This window comes from Bos indicus x Bos taurus, chromosome 25, assembly GCF_003369695.1.
Source record: "Bos indicus x Bos taurus breed Angus x Brahman F1 hybrid chromosome 25, Bos_hybrid_MaternalHap_v2.0, whole genome shotgun sequence".
Lineage (NCBI taxonomy): Eukaryota > Metazoa > Chordata > Mammalia > Artiodactyla > Bovidae > Bos > Bos indicus x Bos taurus.
This window is the reverse complement of record NC_040100.1, coordinates 1925283-1948475: the sequence shown is the minus strand read 5'-3', so window position 1 is coordinate 1948475 and position 23193 is coordinate 1925283. Positions and strand designations below refer to the sequence as shown.

The window sequence follows — 23193 nt, the reverse complement described above, 5'->3', positions numbered from 1 at the left end:
CCAGTTTCCCTGGATTTCTAAAAGAGAAATAAGGGGCCTTTCTTCGAGTTTGGGTGAAGTTAATCTGGACCGGTTCCAGCTTGCCTGGGTGGCAGCACGCAGTGGGAACACAGGCTGCTTTTGGATACACCGGGTTTTTTTTACAGCCAAACCTATGCTCACCCCAATAATTAGGGCAGGCCTGGTCTGTGCAGCGTTGAAAGCAGTCTTGGTAAACGAGCACTCAGGCCTCTGAGGCCTGTCTGGTTCCCTGCCTTCGCCTCCGACATCAGCTCCCGAGGGAGCTCAGTTGAACCCGCAAGTGGGGCCGTGCTCCTCGGGGAGTCGGAGCCCCGAGCAGACACCTCGTGGTCAGAGCGCATGTGCCGCATGGGAGTCCTGTGGGCAGGGCCGTCAAGGGTGGTGGGTGGTGTGGCCGCCTGGCTTGGGGCATGTGGGGGCTGGGGTCCTGATCCAGCCCCTTTCCGGCCTGGGGGAGGCTTTCTCTGAATCGCCCCAAGGAGCCTGACCCTCTGCCTGGAATCTCACCGGTGAAATCCCTGCTCCCAGCACGACCCAGGCGCTTGCTGAAGCGTCTGTGTCTCTGCAGGCGGTGGGGAGTTTGGGGTGATGTCTCAGAGAGTGCAGGGACGGGGAGGCAGGGAGGAAGGCCCCCGGGGGCCTGGTGTGCGTCCTGTTCCCCGCCCTCCGGGTGAGTGGGCTCTGATGAGCTGTGGGCACTTGTTGAAATGAACCGGGGCTTCAAAAACTCCTCTCAGGGTAGTGCTTTCCAGCCTCAGCTCTTCCGACCAGTCTCTCTTCCTATGGCCTCTAGTAACCTTCCCTTCCTACAGCGTGTGATTGGAACATGTATCTCTAATTGCTGGTTAACTGTTTTTTCTTTTTACTTGAAATACAGATTCTCAGGAAGTTGCGACCACACAGAGTGGTATCTCCGAGTTTCCCGCAGTGGTTACGTTTTGTTTAACTGTAGTGCAGCATCAAGCCCAGGAGACCGAGGTCGGTCCAGTGTGTGTGAGACGCTGACGCGTAGCATCACCGGTGTCCTCAGGACACAGACCTGCCCCAAACCCCAGGGAGCTCCTCCAGCTGCACGGCCACAGCCGCCCCCTCCTGCCAGTCCCCCGCCAGGAGCCACTAGGGTGCTTTCCACCCTGTGATTTTATCATGGCGAGAGCATTATATGAGCGGAAGCACACGGTATGCTTCTCTGAGATCCGTCTAGGTTGCACACATCAGTGCCCGTTCTCATCCTGAAATCGTGCTCCGTGGTACGAGGTGCCGCAGCCGGACGCTTGGTTTATTAAAGCATCACCGCGCCTAGGTTGTTGTGGTTTGTGGCTGCTGTGAACATCGCTGCACGGGGTTTTGTGAGGACGTACATTTTCGTTTCTCTGGCATAAATGTGAGATTGTATGGTATGCTGCATTGTATATAAAGCATGGGCTTAATTTTTCTTTTTTTTTTTTTAAAGAAACTGAAAACCTGTGTTCTAGAGCGGCTGCCGCGTTTCACATCCGCACCAGCGGTGTGTCAGAGCTCGCACGTCTCGGCCTCCTCGCTGCCGTTCTACGTTGTCGCTCACTTTTTGGTTTGGGCTGTTTCATAGATGTGTCGTGACGTCTTCTCATCAGAGCCTTGGTCTGCTTCTCCCTGGTGGCCAGTGAACTTGGACGTCTTGTCTTCTGCTTATTTGCTGTCTGCGTGCTTGCTGGTGAAACGGCTCTCCGTGTCTCTGCCCACTTCCCAACTGGATTGTTTTGTTTCTTTAAATTGTTGAGTTTTGAGCATTTTTTTGTATATTCTAAATACGAGTCATTTGTCAGATATGTGGTTGGCAAATATTTTCTACCAGTCCCAAGCTTGTCTTTTTATTCTCTTAAAGTGTTTTGGAGAGCAAAAGCTTTAATTTCCGTGAAATCCAGTTTATCAGTGTATGCTGTGTGTGTGAGTTGCTCAGCCATGTCCGACTCTGCGTCCCCACAGACCGCAGCCCACCAGGCTCTGTCCACGGGGATTCTCCAGGCAAGAATACTGGAGCAGGCTGACATGCCCCCCTCCAGGGGATCTTCCCAACCCAGGGTGCACACCAAGGTCTCCTGCACCGCAGGCAGCTTCTTCACCATCTGAGCCACCAGGGAAGCCATTTTTCTTCTTTGAACTATGCATTGTGTCCTGTCTAAGGCCTGTTCGCCTTAGACTTTGAAGATTTTCTACTCTGCTGTAGTTTTATGCTTTGAGTCAGTTCTGTATGAGGCGTGAGGTTTAGATCAAGGTTTTGTTTTGATTTTGTTTTTCCTTTGCCTATGGATGTCCAGTTGCTTCAATATCATTTATTAAAAAGGCTATTCTTCCTCTACTTAATTGCTTTTGGATCTTCAAAAAAAAATAGCAGTTGACCATAGTGCTTGTGTCTGGGTTTTGTTATGCCCCATTGATCTGTGTGCCTAGTCCATCACGGTACCACAGAGTCTTGCTTACGGTCGCAATGTAATAATACGTCTGGAAATTAGATTCCTCCCGCTTAATTTTTCTGTTTCAAAATTGTTTTAATATAGTGCCTTTCCATATAAATTTTATAATAGTTCTCTCTATATCCATAAAAGATCTTGCTGGGACTTGATAGAGATTATTCAACCTGTGTATCAGTTTAGAGAGCGTGTCATCATTATGTTGATGCTTCCAATCCATGAACATGGTATGCCCCGCCGTTTATTACATCTTTGATTTCTTTCACCAGCATTTTATAGTTTGCAGCATACAAGTCCTGTGTGTGTTTTGTTAGATTTATACCTAAGTGTTTCGTCTTTGTGCTTGTGATTGTTAATAGCACTGCATTTTAGATTTCAGCTTCTGGGACTTCCCTGACAGTCCACTGCAGGGGGAGCAGGTTTGACCCCGGTCACAGAACTGAGGCCCCGCACACCGCGTGGCACAGCTAAAGATTTCACGACTTTACATTTCAGTTGCCATGTGTAAATTTCTAGTACATAGAAAGACATCTTCCTTGTGTCAGTTTTCACACCCAGCAGCCTTGCTGAATTCGCTTGGATTCTAGGAGGTTTTCTATGATTGATTCCTTGGGATTTTGTACATAGACCCTTGTTTCACCTGCAAACAGGCTTAGTTTTATTTTCTTCTCTCTAATCCATGCACCTTACATTTCTTGCCCCCGCCTTGCCGTGGAGCCGTGTTGAATAGCAGTGGTGAGAGGGGGTGTTCTGGTCTCGTTCCCGTTCTTGCCTGAAGCGCTCAGTCTCCTACCATGGATTTTTGATGTTTGCTGCAGAGAGTTTTGTCGGTGTTCCTTAGCAAGTTAAAGAATTCTCTCTTCATAGTTTTCTGACAGTTTTTATTATTGGTAATTGCTCAGTCATGTCCAACTCTTTGCAGCCCCATGGACTGTAGCCCACCAGGTCCCTCTGTCCATGGCATTCTCCAGGAAATAATACGGGAGTGGATTGCCATTCCCTTCTTCCAGGGATCTCCCCCTGACCCAGGGATCAAACCCAGGTCTCCTGCATTGCAGACAGATTCTCTAGCATCTGAACCACCAGAGCAGCCCTCTTTTTCTTATTAACGGGCGTTAATCATCTACATCCACGTCTGTGTCTCCCGGGCCAGGCTCTGAGTTTCAGGGGCTCGGTCACTGCTTCGTCAGCCCTTTGTTTTCCTGCAGTGTGTATCTCAGTGCTCTGCCCCCAGGAAGCATTAAACGCGTTTGTGGATCAGAGGGACTGGGCATGGACCCCGAGGCAGGAGCTCACAGGGGCACTTCTAACCTGGCAGTGCTGGGCACCAGGTCTGGAGGGGAGGCCGCAGCTGCACTCTGGGTCACCGTTCCCCTTCGCCTTTCACCTCACCTTTGGTTGCCTTTCGGCAGATGCTCCAGCAGAGATCTGCAGGGGGCAGAACTGGTTGTTTCCTTTGCCCCAGGTTTTTAGAATAACTGCCAACTGAAAGCCACTGAGCTCTACACAGTCGATGGGGGGATTGTATGTTCTGTGACCGGTGCTCCAATAGAGCTGTTCTTTTTCTCAGAAAAGTAAGTGCCAGCTGAGCAGTGGTGTCCTGATGTCCTCTGTGCTGGGGGACAGGGGACTGCTCTCCATGTCCTGGGTCCCCCAGACCGCTCTGAGCCAGCCAAGGCCTTTCCAGATGGCGGGGTGGGGGTGGCTGTGCTGCAGCCCGGGGCTCACCCGGTGCTGGTGTGCAGGGAGCATTCAGCGGGTCCCCAGCAGAGCCCAGAAGCTTCTGTAGACAGCGCACTGATCACGCTCAAGCACGGAGCCAAGGGTGATGGACCGGGCCTGCTGCCTGCCCAGGGAGGCGTTGTCCCCGCAGCAGCATGTCCGCAGTTTGGCCGCCTGCCCGCATCCTGTTTTAGTTGAGGCCGCTTCTGCACCTCTGACTCTGTCAGTGAGGTGAGGAAAAGGCGGGAAATCCCGACTTTATTTTTAACTGGGAGGAAATCAGCACAACAATGAGACTGGTTCCCCATCCTCCCAGGCACGTCTGAAACGTGCCTGCTCCGCTGCTCCCCATTCAGTCTCCCGGCTCTGACCGCCTGTGTGTTTACTCCTCCAGGCGGGGTGTCCTCGGCGGTGCCGGAGCTGCCTGGGCTCGGCGGTGACAGGGCAGCGGGGCTGCAGCTGCAGTTGTCCTCAAACACGGGCTCTCCCAGCGCCGTGGTTCGCGCTCTTTTTCACACGTCACTTGGCACGTTTGTGGCCACTTCTTCCCCGACCTGGCGTCTCCCTCTCGGGACCTTTTCAAATGAGTGATGGCACAGGGCAGACCTGCCATGTGGTCTGTGTGAGCCTCCACCTTGATAGCCATGTCCCCGGGAGCGCAGCGCTCGTGCCGGGACAGAGCAAACCCAGAGACAGACGCTGGCTGCAGGCTTGGCAGCTCCTGAGCCTCCTGCTTCTACGACTGTCCGTGCCCACGCCACGTTCTCCACTGCGACTCAGCCTTTGCAGTGCCATGAAACCCTCTGTCTTCTTTCTTTCCTTTCCCAGGGCTCGAGGGTTCTGGTTGATGCACGAGACAAGCTCGGTATCCCATGGCAGTACTCTGAATGTCTTCTTTCTTTTCTTTCCCAGGGCTCGAGGGTTCTGGTCGATGCACGAGACAAGCTCGGTATCCCCTGGCAGTACTCTGAAAATGAGAAGCACGGGATGTTCCTCATGGCTTTCGAGAACAAGGCAGGGCTGCCCGTGGACCCCGCCACCTTCCAGCTGTACGTGCCCGCCCTGAGCGCGCTCTGGGGGGACTCGGGCATCAGGGAGGCGTTCAGCCGCAGGAGCGAGTTCCAGCTGGTGAGTGAGCCCACGTCTCGGCACCACGGCCGTAGGCCTCGTGGGGTTCCCCTTTACAAACTCTGAAAGCACAGGCGAACCGTAACTTGCTCTAAATGCTGATACTGAAGATCAGAAATACCCAATGCTAATTAAGCCATGTAAATGGTTCGAGAAGGAACGATATTAATTCATTCAGGCTAGATAAATGTTTCCATTCAAGGAAAATGAAGGATTCTTAAAATACTAAGTGTTGGCGTAACTCAAGGAGCTCGAACTTTCTAAGTATCGTTCTTCGTAGGAAATCGACGAATCCTTAAGAGAACGTCCCAGCTGTGACGTATGGGTCCTGCCCAGCAGACCATGAGTGGCCTCAGATCTGTGCCTGGGAAGCACACAGGAGCTCTTCCAAGCTGTTCGCCTAGGTTCTTCCCTTTCATTTTAAAGCCTAAAAGTTTCAGAAGGCCTAGTCATCTTCGTCACTTAGCTTCATCTAGGATATGAGTCTGTAAACAGAAAGTTTGGGGCGTTTAGCCTGTCTGCATTCCCGTTTTTTTCCTAAGTATCCTTCAACATTAACTGTCTGCAGAGATGGGTCTGGGGTTTCTCCTGTAACTGGAATGCACGCGCCCGGCTGCTGTGAATGCCCTCTCCCTGGGATGTGCAGAAGGCTCACTGCCCACCACACCCCTCTGCCCGCTGAGAACCGGGATCCCGAGTTTCACATCACCGGTCCTTTGCCTGTCTCTATGGTGTTGCCGTAATAGGTATTTATCTTTTAAAAACAGAGTCTTGAGTTTTCCCTGTTTCTACACTTCACATAAGCGGTTTCTCGCTGTATGTATTTTTCTGACTCCTGCAGTGCTGTGACGTATATTCAGGCAGCGTGCGTGGCTGTGGTTCTTGCTCGTTCACGGCCGTCTGCCCTTCTGCCGTGTGGGTGTACCGGATGCACCTGTTCCCTCGTGGGTGTACCTTGGGGTCGTTTTCCGTGTTTTGCTGTTAGAAACGAATGCTCCTTGACCTCTCCCGTGAGTCCCCAGGTGCCCGTGTCCGGGGGTCTCTGGGACATACACCGAGGAGGGGAACTGGCCAGTTGTAGGGCGTCTGCGCCTGCAGACAGACAGAATGTGTCCAGTCGTCTTCCAGAGCAGCTGCACCTGCCTGTGTCAGCAGCAGAAGCCCCCGTAGCTCTCCCCTAGGTGCTGTCCGACTTCAGAGGTGCGTAAGAACCCCCTCTTAGCCGAGGGAGCTGGGGTACACTGTGTTCCCCCCTAGTGTCTCCTTAGGGCTTAATTGAAATCTCCCTGAATTATTGGCTGTATGTTTCCTCTTCTGGGAAATGCCCATTTATGTCTCTTGCTAATTTTTTACTAGTGAGTTCTGTGCATTTTCCTCCTGTATTTGAGGTGTTCTGCACAGTCTGCCGGATAATCCTTTCAGTTCAGCTTCCGTGTACTTTTCATCTGATCCCCCACCCTCTCATCTTACACAGTCGTCTCGGCACAGCCAGAAAATTGATAGGGCCACACTGCTCTGAATTAAACTGGGGACCTCATTCAGATTCAACTGCTTTTCCTCGAATGTCCTCCTCACGAGCCAGGATCAGACTCAGGAGCCTACCCTGCACGTGGCCCTCGCGTCTCCTGCGTCTCCATCAGGGACAGCCCCTTGGTCTCTCCTGGGTCTTCGTGACCTTGACGCTTTGAAAGAGCACTAGTTAGTCACTTTGTAGAACGTCCGCCTTTGGGTCTGTCTGGGTGTTTTCTCACCATTAGGATGAGCAAGAAAACCTCTTCTTTTTTGGCAAGAAAACCACTGAAGTGACACTGTGTCCTCTGAGCATCCCATCGGAGGTGTGAGCTCCTGATGTGTCTGGTTCCTGGTGGTGGGGGCCTTGATTACTCGGTTAACGTGCTGTGTGCCACGTGTCTCCACTGTGAGGTCACTACTGTCCTCTGTTATTAAAAAATATTGGGGGGAGGTGCTTTGCGACTCTGCAGATATCCTGTTTCCCTTCAAGCTTTCACCCACGGATTTTAAAATCCATCGGTGGATCTGAGGGATGACATTTTTAGAACTTTCATTTTCACATTCATTCTCAACTTTAAAGTGAAACAGTCAAATGAACTAGGAGATATAGTTACCACAGAAAAGAATTGTTAATATTCTAAAGGGCATGACTATCAGACACAGCTGGAGAATACACAGACCCTTATGTGTGAAATTGGGGTTTAGATCCCCCTACCATGCGTGTGTGCTGAGTCATGTCCAACTCTCTGCAGCCCCGTGGACTACAGCCCGCCAGGCTCCTCTGTCCATGGAATTCTCCAGGCAAGAGTACTGGAGTGAGTTGCCACTTCCTTCTCCAGGGTATCTTCCCGACCCAGAGGTCAAACCTGCGTCTCTTGTATCTCCTGCATTGGCAAGTGGGTTCTTGACCACTGTGCCCCCTGGCAAGCCCTGAGGCTCCGCCCCCCCCACATAAACCCACAAACTGAAATGGTCTGGGAAAGAATAGTCTCTTCAGAGCGTGGGTGGAAATTGCCGTTATGAGTTGAGAGTGTACCCCGGAAGGAAACGTACGCTGCAGAGCTGAGTGTTACAAGCCGCGTTTAACGAGTGCTGCATCTAGGGTGTGAGTGTGCTGGGCGGCCTGTCAGGCCCTTGTCCATGCTCCTCGCTGGGCACACTGGTGGGTGCTCTTTCACTCAGCCTCACCTGTGAGCCAGGCACTCTGCTGAGGTCAAGTTCGGCTTTCCTCAAAAAGCTGGTAAGACAGATACGCAAGCACATAACTGCCATAAAACGTGCTGAGAAGTGTGATTGAGGAGTATCCAGCTACGCCGTGCATACAGGGAGAAGGCAAGCAATTCCGCCTGACAGGAGGGGCGGGGAGATGTTTGGGGGCCAACTGTCTCAGGATGAGGTGGGGATGAACTGGGCCCTGTTAGGTGTGGGGGGGTGGTCTCTGCAAGAGTGTGGGCCTGCGCGGGTGGGCGGAGGGGGCCAGAGAGGCGCCGCCCGGCTCGGCAGGCTGTGTGCAGGTCCCGCCTCCAGCTGCCGTACCTGGTAAAGGAACTTGGTTGGCTCAGAACGAAGTTCGGGGGGTGGAGGATGGGTGGGAGCTCTGTGTGTGGCTGGCACTGCTTCTCGCGTCTGCCCCTCCCTGGTGCTGGGTCAGTTCTGGCCTGGCTTCCCGGGCACAAGGCCGCACCACCACCTCCCGGAGCCAGGGACGCCGTGAAGGGAGATACCCCGTGGGGCGCCCGAGGCCTGGGTGCGCGTCCAGCCCTCACGCTCTGCTGTGGGACCGGGGGCAGTGAGCGCGACTCCCAAGACCGCAGACCTTGAGCTGCGTTTGGCGACTTCCTGTTCCGATGAGTTCGGTGTACCTGTTCTTAGAGGACTGGGCGGCTGTGGGGCACTTTGGTGCCTCTGCCGGAGTCCTCACCGAAATCCTCTTGACCGACTCTGACCCCGACACTTACTCGTTCCGATGTTTGGGGTCCAGCGCACACGGAGACCATGGGCCCTTCTCTCTGATGCTTTTTGCTTCACACTCTTGAATGTTTAAAAAAAGCAAAAATCAAAGTTCACTGTATTATGAATCATCTTTTTCCTTCCTCCAGTTCCTGTTTCCCAGTGGCAGGGCACGGTGCTTCCTTGAAAATGTCTTCATCTCTTCAGCTTTGGAAGATGGAATTGGAGATTCAGTTCAGAGGAGGGAAGTCTGTTTCTTGATTTCTGAAAGTCAAGCGATTCTCTAATTACAGAGACTTTTTTTTTTTCTTTTCTGCCATGCTTAGAAGAATTGAGTCTGTGTAACCTTATCAGAGAGCGCTGGATCGCTAGACGAGGCTCGCTGTGGTGCTGAGTTGTAGAACGACAGCAGAGCAGAGCCGTGCACCTCCGTGGTGTGTGTGGATGCTGCTGCTGCCTTAGAAGTGGACGGTGTGAGGTTCTAAGAGGAAAGTCACTCTGTGGCTGAGTGAGGAGCATGCTGAGTATAAGAAGAATCGAATCACCCGTCTCACGCCTGGCATAAACTCCACACGTGTTGTGCTCAGGCTTTGTGACATCTGGGGCTTCCATTACCCCGGGGTCACCGCATCAGCTCACAGGGTCCCCATGGTCCTCACCCACCCCTCACCTGATGGATATACTCTGTAAGGGCCAGAGAAACACGATTTGAAGTTCTCAGGCTTGGAATGCTTCTTCAGTGAGGCTCTGGGATAGAGTAGTCCCCAAATTCTCCTTTGCGTTCCTGAAACAGACGTCAGCTTGTGTTCTGTGGTGGTTACATCTTTTTAGGAAAAAAAAAGAACAAACCAGCCACTTTGCAGAAGGGCTTGACCCCACAGGTTACTGCTACCTTGGAAAGCTGCCTGTGCTTTTGCTCAGGTCAGTCGCTCAGTCGTGTCCGACTCTTTGTGACCCCATGGACTGCTGCACACCAGACTTCCCTGTCCATCACCAACTCCTGGAGCATGCTCAAACTCATGTGCACTGAGGCGGTGATGCCATCCAGCCACCTCATCCTGTCGTCACCTTCTCCTCCCACCTTCAGTCTTTCCCAGCATCAGGATCTTTTCAAATGAGTTGGTTCTTCGCATCAGGTGACCCAAGTATTGGAGTTTCAGCCTCAGCATCAGTCCTTCCAATGAATATTCAGGACTGATTTCCTTTAGGATTGACTGGTTGGATCTCCTTGCAGTTCAAGGGACTCAAGAGTCTTCTCCAACACCACAGTTCAAAAGCATCAATTCTTTGGCATTCAGCTTTCTTTATGCTCCAACTCTCATATCCATACATGACTACTGGAAAAACCATAGCTTTAACTAGATGGAACTTTTTTGGCGAAGTAACGTCTCTGCTTTTTAATATGCTGTCTAGGTTGGTCATAGCTTTTCTTCCAAGGATCCAAGCATCTTTTAATTTCATGGCTGCAGTTACCATCTGTAGTGATTTTGGAGCCCAAGAAAATAAAGTCTCACTGTTTCCATTGTTTCCCCATCTATTTCCTATGGGGTGATGGGACCGGATGCCATAATCTTAGTTTTCTGAATGTTGAGTTTTAAGCCAGCTTTTTCACTCTCTTCTTTCACTTTGATCAAGAGGTTCCTCAGTTCCTCTTTGTTTTCGGCCATAAGAGTGGTGTCATTTGCATATCTAAAGTTATTGATATTTTTCCCAGCAATCTTGATTCTAGCTTGTGTTTCATCCAGCCTAGCATTTTGCGTGATGTATTCTGCATATAAGCTAAATAAGCAGGGTAACAATATACAGCCTTGATGGACTCCTTTCCCAATTTGGAATCAGTCTGTTGTTCCATGTCCAGCTCTAACTGTTGCTTCTTGACCTGCACAGATTCTCAGGAGGCAGGAAAGGTGGTCTGGTATTCCCGTCTCTTTAAGAATTTTCCACAGTTTGTTGTGATCCACACAGTCAAAGGCTTTGGTGTAGTCAATGAAGCAGATGTTTTTCTGAAACTCTCTTGCTTTTTCTTTGATCCAGTGGATCACTACTCTACACGTGGACATCACCAGATGGTCAGTACCGAAATCAGATTGATTATACTCTTTGCAGTCAAAGATGGAGAAGCTGTATACAGTCAGCAAAAATAAGACTGGGAGCTGACTGTGGCTCAGATCATGAACTCCTTATTGCCAACTTCAGACTTAAACTGAAGAAAGTAGGGAAAACCACTAGACCATTCAAGTATGACCTAAATCAAATCCCTTACAATTATACGGTAAAAGTGGCAAATAGATTCAAAGGATTAAATCTGATAGAGTGCCTGAAGAACTATGGACAGAGGTTCGTGACGTTGTACAGGAGGCAGGGATCAAGACCATCCTCAAGAAAAAGAAGTACAGAAAGGTGAATGGTTGTCTTTGTGAGGAGGCCTTACAAATAGCTGAGAAAAGAAGAGACTCTAAAAGACAGAGGAGAAAGGGAAAGATATACCCATCTGAATGGAGATTTCCGAACAATAACAAGAGGAGATAAGAAAGCCTTCCTCAGTGATCAGTGCAAAGAAATAGAGGAAAACACTAGAATGGGAAAGACTAGAGATCTCTTCAAGAAAATTAGAGAGATCAAGGGAACATTTCATGCAAAGATGGGCACAATAAAGGACAGAAATGGTATAGACCTTACAGAAGCAGAAGATATTAAGAAGAGGTGGCAAGACTACACGGAAGAACTATACAAAAAAGATCTCAGTGACCCAGATACCCATGATGGTGTGATCACTCACCTAGAGCCAGACATCCTGGAGTCCGAAGTCAAGTGGGCCTTAGGAAGCATCACTATGAACAAAGCTAGTGGAGGTGATGGAATTCCAGTGAGCTATTTGAAATCCTAAAAGATGATGCTGTTAAAGTGCTGCACTCAACATGCTTTTGCTGGTGTGATTTTAATTGGGTTTCAGAATTCTTTGCCTGAGCTTTCTTAGGAAGCAGGCTGTGAGGCACTTGAGGGTGAGAGTAAATGGAAGATGAGGTGGTTTGATTTGTAGCCCCGATAACTTCTGTGACTTTGAGGCCACATGAAACAAAGTGACATATAGTGCACGGGTGGTTTGGGGCGTTTTCTGCCCCAGCTCCTTGTCCTTCTAGGAGAGAAGTCCACTCTCAGGGTTCGGCGGTTACTTTCAACCGCTGGAGGAACAGTGTCATGGTCGCTGGTTGATTGGGAATGAGTCCTGGGAACCGGAGGTCCAGTGGTTAAGACTTAGCCTTCCAATGGGGGGCGGGGTGGTACGGGTTTAATCCTGGTCTGGGAGCTGAGATTCCCACACGCCCCAGGCCAAGAAAACGGAAAACTGAAGCAATGTTGTAATCAATTCAATAAAGACAAAAAAGAAAGAACTCCTGAAGTCACCGCTTGTTTGAATGACAAGCGATGCCCGCAGGCCATTCAGGGCTGTTTCTTGGCTCCTCTGAAGGGGTGGAGTCCAGGGGTCTCTCTGCCAGACTCAACCGTCCCCCGGGCCCACCTTTGCCTCCTCCTCTTTTCTCTGCTGTCAAGATACCTACCCACTTGATGTTTATTTTAATGCTGTAGTCTAAAGTTTATATCAAAGGAAGACAGAAGAACCCCCAGAAAGTGCCGTGGGGGGGTGGGGCGTGCCTTTTCCCTGGAGTTACCCGTGGTACCTTCCGGAATGTCTCAAAGAATCTTTCCCACTTTCGAACGGTGGTAGCCCCTGCTGTTCAGTGGCCCCTGCTGTTCGTGGCAGGCGCAAGACTCCTGGGTGTCTGTACTATTCCCCGGAAGCTGGAACAGCAGGGACACTCCCTTTGTCTGTCACCTGAAGGAAGGGCTGGCAGGGCGGGTGTCTGTCCAGACCCTTGCCCTGTCCTGCTGCGTGGCTCCTGTTTTCAGACGTGGCCGCCAGGCAGGAGCGGGAGGAGGGGGCGGAAGGGAAGCCCACCCTCTCCTTCGGGAAACTTGACGCAGGCACCGTCCGGCCCGTCCCCCTCCTCTCAGAGGCCACCACTTGGGGAGGCGGCCGAGCATGGTTTTCGGCTGGCGGAGCCCCTTGGGGACCTTCTCCCTCTGGGATGCTGGCGGTGGGGTTCTGGTGTGTAGTGTGGACCCCAGGGAAGGCCGAGTCGGGGTGCTGTTCTCACGTGCTACACGTGGGCCGTGCCTCGCAGCTGTGCCTCCAGTCTTGCGCGTCTATTTTAGTTTCGTGGAATTCATTCATTCAGCACAGTTTTGTGGAGCAGCACCACGTGTCAGGCACTTACAAATCCTGGGAAAGCACAGTGAACAAACAGGAAGATCCCAGACCATGTGGAGCTGACACTCTGACAAGGGAGACAGACAGTAAATACGTCAGTAACAGGCGAGTGTGCGTGTGTGTGCACCACCACGTGTGTTAGTGTGTGCACGCACGCACGAGCTTACGTGTTGCGTGTATTCGGGAAACATAAAGCAGGGAACTGGGTGGAGAATGTGGGGGGGGCCTCAAGGGAGAAGCAGGGGTCACGGGGCGCTGCCATCAGGGCTCGCCGTCCTCCCCACCTTTCGTTTTCCCGTCCGTCGTGCTGGCTGAGCTGAGTGTGTGGCCATGGCCAGGCTGCAAGTCCTGCTCATCCTGGTTGGATGTCGCCATGGGAACAAGGTCTGAGACTGGCCCTCTGAATGACCGGGCAGTCCGCCCTGGCCTCTCTCCTTCCCACAAGCCGTCAGCGTTGAGCTGGGCGGTCAGCATGAACCACAGTATACACTGTGAGGACGCGGCATACCCTGCGTGGCCAGGGGCCCACAGCCGTGTTGTTTAAGCCTCTGTGCTTCGGCTCATGGTCCGAGCTGACGGAGCGCCCCAAGGGGCATGTGAGCACCCTCTGAAGAAGACGGGAAAGCACGCCCTGGGGTGAGGGGAGTGTTCTAGCCAGAAGAGGAGCAAGTGCAAAGGCCCTGGGGTGGGAACTGACATGTGTCCCAGTCTGCAGAGCAGAGAGGCTTATGGAGGCCTTGCAGGGGCCGCTGGAAGGACTTGGGGCAGAGGAGTGGGGCGGCTTGATTCCATCTTAGCCGGGTCCCTGTGGCAGCTGTGTGGATGATAGACAGGGAGGCCCGACAGAGGCTTTTGCGGTAATCCCGGTGACGGGCGTGGCGGGTGACGAGTGGTGTCGGGTCTGTGGACCTCAGGCCTGGAGAGGAATGTGCAGGTCGCCTAGTCTCACTGTCCACCCGGCTGACCAGGGCCCCCTGCACCTCAGCCTGACGGTCGACGGTGAGGCTCACGGGCCTGGCGCTGTGTGCTGTCTTTCGTGTTCAGGACTCGGGTGGAGAGCGCGCCTCTCGCTGTAGGCGGCTCCCAGGCTGCTCCGCGGGTCTGGACCAGCCCTCCAAGCACAGAGCACGTGCCGCCCCACTCGTCAGGACACGTCAGGTGCCTTCTCGAGGTCCAAGGCCTCTGCCAGGACACGGGTGTCGGACCAAGTGACCCTGGTCTTTCTGCAAAGACCAGTTCCCCTTCACCTCCTCAGGCCTTGCCTTGAGGAATGCCAGGCCTGATGGAGATGAGCAGGGCAGAGTTACAGCAGCTCGGGGGCCCCGCGCCCTCCCCGGGTGGGTCCGCCCTGTCCTGTGCCAGGCGGCGGGGGGCGGACGGAGGACAGGCTGAGTTCTCAGGCTCCGGCTTCTGGTTGGTTGGGGTCTCACTGGTGGCTTCCTGTCCGGCCAGCCGCGCCTTCTGCGTGCCGTGAGAGGATGTCCTTCCGCGCCCGCATGCGTATGTTTTATTCTTCAATTTTGACCAACCTGATAAGCGAGAATTCCCAAGATCAGTAGTTCTTTTCATGTGCTTAGTCACTCAGTCGTGTCCAACTTGGTCGCGACCGCATGGACTGTAGCCTGCCAGGCTTCTCCATCCCTGGGATTTCCCAGGCAAGCATGCTGGAGTGGGCTGCCATTCCCTTCTCCAGGGGACCTTCCCCACCCAGGGATCAAACCCAGGTCTCCTGCGCTGCAGGCGGGTTCTTTGCCGTCTGAGCCCCAGGGAAGCCAGGTGTTCGTTAGCCGTGTGTGTCTGTCCGCTGGTGAGTTGCTGCCCATCCCTTGCTGCTTTTTCCCCGTCGGACGCAGGTTTCTCTTGCTTTGTACCAGTCTCCCGCTAGATGCTCATTTTTTCTAACAGTTTTTTTTTTGGAAGTAGTTACAGATCCACAGGACATGACAAGGCCAGTACACAGGTGCCCCATCCTTGACCCGGTTTTCCCTAACGGTCCGGTTGCCTGTCACGTGACTAGTCTGATATCTGAACAGTGAGTGTGCATAGCTCTGTCACGCCACGTGTCACACAAAGGGCTGCGTAACCACCACCGTGGTCAAGATGCGTCTCCACGGAGAAGGGCTTCCTTCTGCCCCAGAGTCACCTTCCTTCCCCACCGCCCCTCACCCCTGGCAGCCAGCTGTTTGCTCTCTGTCTCTAAACAGTTATTATCTGGGGAGTATCGTACAGATGGAATGGTGCAGAATGCGGCCTTTCGAGGCTGACGCTTCTCACTCATCCTAATGCAGCTGAGACACACCCAGGTTGCTCCTGGATCAGTAGACATCTTTTCATTTCTGAGTCACATTCCATGGTGCGGAGGTGCCACAGCTTCTTAATCTATACTCAGATATACAGATAGGCGGGCTTCCCGGGCAGCACTAGCAGCAGAACCTGCCTGCCAACACAGCAGACATAAGAGACCCGGGTGCGACCCCTGGGTCGGGAAGCTCCCCTGGGGGACAGCATGGTAGCCCACTCCAGTGTCCCTGCCTGGAGAATCCCATGGACAGAGGAGGCTGGTGGGCTGCAGTCCGCGTGGTCGCACAGAGTTGGACACAACTGAAGTGACTTAGCACACGCATATACGCATAGACATGAAGAAATGCATCGATGCATCATTTTTTAACCTTACACTGTCAGAAATGTCAGAAGTTAGTGACTCATTTCTCGAGAAAGTGGAATTATCGGAGATTACTTAGTTTTGGTTTGATACTGTGCATGTGTGTGGGGAGGGCTTCCCTGATAGCTCAGTTGTTAAAGAATCCGCCTGCCATGCAGGAGACCCTGGTTCAATTCCTGGGTCGCAAAGATCCACTGGGGAAGGAGTAGGCTACCCACTTCAGTATCCGGCTGGAGAATCCCATGACTGTGTGGTCCGTGCGGTCGCAGAGTCGGACACGACTGAGCAGCTTTCACTTTCACATGTGTGTGAGTTTTTCCACCTTTCAAACTAAATTACCTTTGCCAGTACGATCTATATGGGGAATCTCAGCCTTCCTAAAACTTACTATTAGAGTCAGAGGGACTTGAGAAATCCTCTCACCAAATCCTGTTTGATATTGCAACAATTCGAGGCCTGGGGGTTGAAGAGATTTGCCTGAAGCTGCCGAACGGCCCAGCTGAGGTCAGGACGCGTCTCGGTGTGCTCAGCCCCGCCCCACAGAGGGTGGCGCTCCTATTTTCCCTCTGGGGTGGCTCAGGCCTGAGGGCGCAGAGGCGGGAAGCGGGGCATTTGCTATTCTTGGATCCCATGCTGGTGAGAAACTTCGTGCTCCTGCTTATGATGCTGGCCTTTCCCCTCGTCTCATTCATCACAATGAGTATTATATACTTACAGACCTCAGAAAACCTATTTTAATATAGGTCTTTGTGAAAAATGTTGCTGCAAGCCTTATTTCTGGCGCATTGTAAGCCAGTGACTGGCCCAGGATGGAAATGCGATCCACGGTAGATTTTAAAATGCAAGATGTTGCATGATAACAAGGCCAGAAACCCCGAAGGAAAAGAATAATGGTTTTGACTAAGTAAACATTTTTAACTTTCGTATGGGAAAAGTCAGCATAAAGTAAGGCAAAAGGCAAATAACAAACTACAAGAAACACAATCCTAAACATAAAACAAAGGTGTTTTTTATATGTCAGTGCATCAAACAGCTTCAGCCTGTGTGAGCAAGCTCTTGTATGTCAACAGAAGACCGAGCGAAGGAAGACAGCATTACCAGCCTTGCTCCTAACCACGGAGATGCAAATAGAAGCAGTGCCGAGGCAACTTTTGTCAGATCGGAGGTGATTGATACTGTCCTGGGTTGATTGGTGTCTCAGGAAATAGGTCCGTCACTCACTCACACAGGGGACAGGAGCATAAAGTGATTCAGCTTCTAAGTTGAAACGTGAAGTGCTGAATCCTCTGGTGGTAGTTCAGCTCCCGAGGAACTCATCCTAAAGCAGTAATTGCAAGATTTCCGGCTTCTAATTACAGTGGACTAGTTATCTAGAGAATCCTGCCGAAAATAACTTAAAATCCTAGATAAAATGTTAAAAATAACTTTATGAAAGCATATAAGCGCTGACAAGACCGTAAAGAATGACCAGGCCAAACCCTAAGACAGTTGAACCTTGAGCGATAAGCCGCCCCGAGCAGCAGTTTCTCCCTGAGAGAGCTGGTGATCTAAACGGCGAGCCCAAGCTGTGACGTTCTGCAGACTTCTCAGGGTCTCACCACGAGGGAGAAACGTTAAGATTGCCAAAGCTGAGGAATCTATAGGAGACTCTTCTGTCATAAGCTGGGACCTCAGAGGGTGAGGCCAGAGTGAGCCCAGAAAAGGAGGGGGAGAGAAGAGAGCTGGGCTTGGCTGCCAAGCCAGAGCAGGAAAGAGGCGAAACAACCCCCCGCGTTCACCCAGAACCCCAATGCTCTGAATTCAGGTTAAAGGGCCTCCAGACAGGTCGTGTGCCCAAGGAGCAAGTGGAAGCTCTCTCTGGGAAAGACAGCCTAATCCTAAGCCTTGGAGATTCCCCACAAAGGACGTTTTTAAGGACAGCAGGCGTCACGGAGCCAGCCAACAGCCTGCAATTCCTGGAACCAGAAGAGAGGACAGACAGCAGAAGCAGACCCTCCAGCTTCAGGCCTCAAGCTTGCCACGTACAGATTGTAACGCAGCTGTCCTTCACACCCCCGTCAAGTTGTCTGTGTAAAGTATGTGTATAAACAAGTACTCTTTCTACACATGTAACTTTATGTGTGCAGAAAGAAAGAAAATATCTCCAGGAAAAACTGGAAACTTACTAAAAAGTGGTATAACCTATTTTAAAAGAGCAAATTGGAACTTGTAGAATTGAAAAATACAAAAACTAAAAATAAAAACTTGGCAGTTTGTACCCCATAAAAGAGTATTAATAGTGTAGAAGAAATAGTGGAAGAAGGCTTAGGGTTAGAGGGTCTTTTCCAGAGAAGATTTCCGTTTGCTGCTTGGGCCCAGAAACAGATGAGAATGTAGAAGAGAGAGGCAAGAACAGGGAAAATACAAAAGAGGTTGAGAGGTACGGAGGATGGAGTGAGAAGGTCCAGTGTCCATTGAAGCAGGATGTACAGAAAGAAGACTGGGGCAGAGACCGCATTAGAACAGGTAACGGCTGACAAAGTGCCTCAGATCAAAAGGTCAAGAATTCCAGTGAATCCCAAGCAAGATTAATAGTAAAGCCCATAAGGAGATAAATCAGAACTGCAGAAAACCAAAGGCAGAAAAATCTTAAAAGTAACTACAGAAAAAGGTAGAGATGAGCTTTCAACGAGTGACATTTTGACAGCTTTCTTCCTCAAAGTTACAGCAGAAGCCAGAAATAGTAAACGATGCTTTGAGGTGGTGCCTATGAGAAAACACAACTCCTAAGCCAGAATTCTATAAAATTGAGGACGGAAAAGGGACACTTTCAGATGAAGTTTATCATCAGCAAATCCACCCTAAAGGAATTGTAAAGACTACAAGCAAGAACTGTGGTGTTGGAGAAGACTCTTGAGAGTCCCTTGGACTGCACAGAGATCAAACCAGTCCACCCTAAAGGAAATCAGTCCTAAGCATTCACTGGAAGGACTGCTGCTGAAACTGAAACTCCAATGCTTTGGCCACCTGATGCGAAGAACTGACACATTGGAAAAGACCCTGATGCTGGGCAAGATTGAAGGCGGAAGGAGAAGGGGATGACAGAGGATGAGATGCTTGGATGGCATCACCAACTCGATGGGCATGCCTTTGAGCAAGCTCCGGGAGTTGGTGACGGACAGGGAACCTGGCGTGCTGCAGTCCATGGGGTCGCAAAGAGTCGGACACGTCTGAGCGACTGAACTGAACGGAACAAGCAAGAGGAAAGGGATCCCAGATGGAGGGTTGGAAACCTAAGAAAGAACGGAGACTGACTTGTCTGGTTTTTCCTGTTTTTGGTCATGTTTTTGGCATCAAATCCAAGAACTCACTGCCAAATCCAAGATCTGGAGGGCTTACCCGCGTTTGCTTCCTGTGTTTAGGTTGCTGGACATGCTGCGGGCTCCGTGCATTCCGGGCGAGTGTCTGCACGTGGAGTGAGGCATGAGGCCAGCCTCCCCCTGCACATGGACACTCCTTGTTCCAGCACCGTGTTCTGAACGTCTACTCTTTCCCCACTGGGGGTCTTGGCACCCTTGACGAACGTCAGTTGGTGGGCGTGTCTGGGCTCATTTCTGGCTCCTCGATTCCGTCCCATTGGCCTGTGTATCTGTCCTTAGGCCAGGAACACACTGTTTTGATTGCTGTAGCTTTGCAGTGAGTTTTGAAATCCGGAAGCACGAGTCCCCCAGCCTCGCTTCATTTTTCTGACTGTGGTTTTGGTTTGCATTCTCCTGAGGATGGATGACGTCAAACAGTTCTGGAAGAAGAGTAAAATGGGAGGGACTTGTTCTTCATGGAGATCAGCAAGCTACTGCCTGCAGGCTAACTTTCTTTTGTCTTATTTTTATTTGAACCCCTAGTTTACATTTTGTTTGTGGGGTTTTTTTGCATTAAAAAAAAATACGCAGTAAAGATGACTACATGAAGTCCCTATAACCTAAAACATTTACCACCTGGATCTTTACAGAAAAAGTCTGTTAACCCCTTTTCTAATAAAAGGGGCTTCCCTGGGGGCTAAGATGGTAAAGAATCCACCTGCAATGTGGGAGACCTGGATTTGATCCCTGGGTCAGAAATATTCCCCTGAAGAAGGGAATGGCAACCCACTCCAGTATTCTTGCCTGGAGAATTCCGTGAACAGAGGAGCCTGGCAGGCTATATAGTCCATGAGGTCGCAAAGAGTCGGGAACGACTGAGCAGCTAATACTTTGACTTTCACTAACAAAACAGATACTAAGCTTTATTTTTTAAAACAATTTAATAACCACTACAATGGAGGTACTGGTACAGAATAAGATATTGTGAATTCTTGCAACTGTCAAATGTCTCAGTTTCTGAAATCTGGTGAGCATGTAATATCATTTCCTCTTCTCAGAAAGGCCTTTTCAAACCTTGGGCCCATTTTTCTATTGAATTGTCAAATCCAATAAGATAAGTAAATTGGTGGAACTGCACAGAAAACAATGAAGGTGGTCCTTGTACACACCCAGTTTTAACTGGATTAGAGACGTACAGGTGGAAGGCAACGCTGCATCTCCTAGGAGGCAACACAGAAAAATCTTCACGACCTTGGGGGTAGGGGAGAACTGAAGTCATTAACAACGACAAAGGGAAAGATTAAGACTTTGCCGTCAAGTGAAGATTTGTTCATCCAGAGAACATCTCCACCTCTAACCTGCAAGAAAAAAAAAATCGTGTCCAGAATACTTAAAGAACCTCTACAGACCTGTAAGAAACAGGCAATTCAATAGAAAAGTGGGCCCACGGCTTGAAAAGGCATTTCTGAGAAGAGGAAATGACCTGCGCTCACCAGATTTCGGAACCTGAGACATTTGGCAGTTCCAGGAATCGGCAAGAACGCGGAGTGACCGGAGCTCTCCTACAGCCTGTGCTGGGCGCGGGGGTGGTTGTAGATCGGGGCCCCCGATGTAGAAGACAGGCTGAGAAAAAGCAAGAGAATTCCTTCATAGGGTACGTGAATCAGTGTCTCAGTGGTTGTCGTCATCGAGTAGCATTCCGGTGTGCAGGTAAGCATTTCCTTGATCTGTCCTCCAGCTTTGTGATGGGCATTTGAGTAGTTTCCTCTCTTTGGCTCTAAGAATAATGCTCCTGTGAACGTTCTTATGCATCATCCTTCATGCTAGTCGCTCAGTCATGTCTGACTCTTTGCGACCCCATGGACTGTGGCCCGCCAGGCTCCTCTGTCCATGGGGTTTCTCCAGGCAGGAATACTGGAGTGAGTTGCCATTCCCTTCTCCAGGGGTACCTTCTTGACCCAGGGATCAAACCTGGGTCCCCTGCATTGAAGTCTTAAAGGAAATATAAATATACCAGTGGTACTTAAAAGAGGGTGGAAATTTGGCTCTCTTGGGGCGATTTCCACAGTAAATGATATTTCATTTTTTTCCCATCTTTCCTTCTTACCCAGCATTATTAAGACGATAGGAGGATCTCTTAATGATGGGGAGTTTGACGCTTCCTCTGGTGGAAGGACAGAGCGAGTCTGTCTGTCCAGGTAAACCCTGAGCAGCACTGTGCGTCAGCGGTGGTGACCCCCTGGGGGACACGTACCCCTTGCTCTCATCACTGCTTGCTGGGGCCCACTGAGGCTGGAACACCTCTTAGTCCCTGGGTTGCGGGCGGGCCGTACAGATCTCTCCTTTGGCTTCTCGATAAATATTGCCTCTTAAAAAGGCACTAGGTCTGCTCAGCCTTAGTGCCGAGTGTGATAAAATGTTGTGTCTTCCCCAGGTTCCAAGAAGCAAGATTTTGAAATAACCTACAATTCACCCTCTTATTTACTGAGCTTAAAAATTTTTTTTTTTTCCCCCCGGAAATATCAAGCAAAATTCCCCGTTGGAGACGCTGGAAAACATGTTGTTTTGAGAAGCAATTTATTGACAGCTTTCAAATGTCCCCTTTGTCCAGGAGGTCCCTGCTGCCCAGGCTGCGGGTGGCTTACGTCTCGTTTGGCTCTGCTCCTGAGCAAATCCCCGATGTTGTTCTAAGGAGGAACCCCGAGAGCCGCCGGGACTGGGGTTTCCACACCTTCATGGCCGCCCCACGGCAGCGCCCTCTGGGACGTGGCACTTGGCTCACAAGGGGCCCCGGGTCGAAGTCCTCTCTGGCCGGCTCTGGTTCTTGAGGGAAGAGAGCCAGCTGGATGTCTGCTTCACATCCCAGTTTCCACCGCAGGGGAAAGAGGCAGGGAGCTGACCAGGAAGCAACCGACAACCGGCCGCTGTCAGGCACTGACCGAGGGTGGGTGTCCAAAGCGCCCGGTAAATCCGTTTCACAGAGGAATGTCTTAAGACTCGTCCTCTGTCTTGAACCGCACGTCACCTTCATAGGTGGTTTTGACAGGCTGATCTGGGACTGAAACATCCTCTCCTTTGAATCATTCACCAGAACCTCAATAAACAAGATCATTGATTCAGCCTGATGTGCTCTGTAGCATAACCTTTTTAGCGTCAGAGGTTTACCGATGCGTGTTTTTTTTTTTTTTTTTAGGTTAAGAGTAGTTGGTGAAAGTGCTCAATTTTGCGCGACATGACCCAGTAATAAACACATCATGGGTAGCAGCCAGTGCCTGCTTCCAGAATCTTCTTCACGACATTCTTTCTGGGAAACGCACATGTTTTTGTGGCAGCTGTCTCCAGGTGTCTGGGAGAAGTTCTCTTTCGTCTTCAGCTAGCTTTAGGTCACAGGTCCATGTAGGGTTGAAGAGAAAGTCAGCGCATGTCTGCAGAGCATCACCCCGCTCCGCGGTCGAGGGAGTGTGGAGAAGCTTTTCCAGACGAGGCGTTTGCTCAGACAGTTGGCACGGCCAAAGGAAGAAGCCCTCTGTGGGCTCCCTGTGCTGGACTCCACGTGTTCTCTGCCAGATGAAGCAAATAAACGTCGGTGCTGAGCGCATGCCGGCCGGCCCGCCGCCATCCAGCCGTCTGGTGCACACCCCGCTCGGCTCCCGCCTCGAGTCGCGGGCCCACATCTCTCCCGTGAGCCTTCTTGGGCGCTTGTGCTGCCCCGTGTGCTCAGATGGGGCGTCTCTCCTGAGATGCTGCTCGCTTCTGCTCAGCAGAAGGCTAGAGGCTTGGCTGAGGGCAGAGAGGCGGCCCCCAGGAGCTCCGGTCCAGACGACCTGCGGAGTCGGGGTCCCAGGGCCAGACCTGCCAGCCACCGACGCGGCACAATGGCCCCTTGTGAGGAGCTGGGCGGCCCAGGAGCATCCGGGGCTCCCCGCCTCTGGCCTTCCCGCCGGCCGCAGCCCCGGCTCCCTGTGCAGAGCTTGCCTTTTCCTGCTTCCCAGCGCCAAGCGGCGAGCCCATGGGTGAGTCAGGCTTTGGCAGACAGAAGGCTGCTTTGAGCCCTTCTCTTCCCCTTTTGTTCCGCCCAGGAGGGGGAGGATGCGAGCGTCCAGCTGCAGGCGCCCTGACCCCGACACCGGGGCCAGGGGC

At 51.4% G+C, this 23193-nt stretch overlaps 1 protein-coding gene across 2 annotated transcripts in view; it reads left to right on the top strand.

Moving 5' to 3' along the window:
* The window catches only part of GNA12 (G protein subunit alpha 12), a 77633-nt gene that overhangs the window by 37622 nt on the left and 16818 nt on the right, over nucleotides 1-23193 (top strand). Inside the window, exon 2 of one of the 2 annotated variants that reach the window (XM_027527744.1) lies at nucleotides 5106-5321. The exons of the other annotated variant lie outside the window; for it this stretch is intronic. Coding sequence (XP_027383545.1) covers nucleotides 5106-5321 — 216 coding nt within the window. The remainder of the gene's footprint in view (nucleotides 1-5105; nucleotides 5322-23193) is intronic. 2 annotated transcript variants of the gene reach the window in all.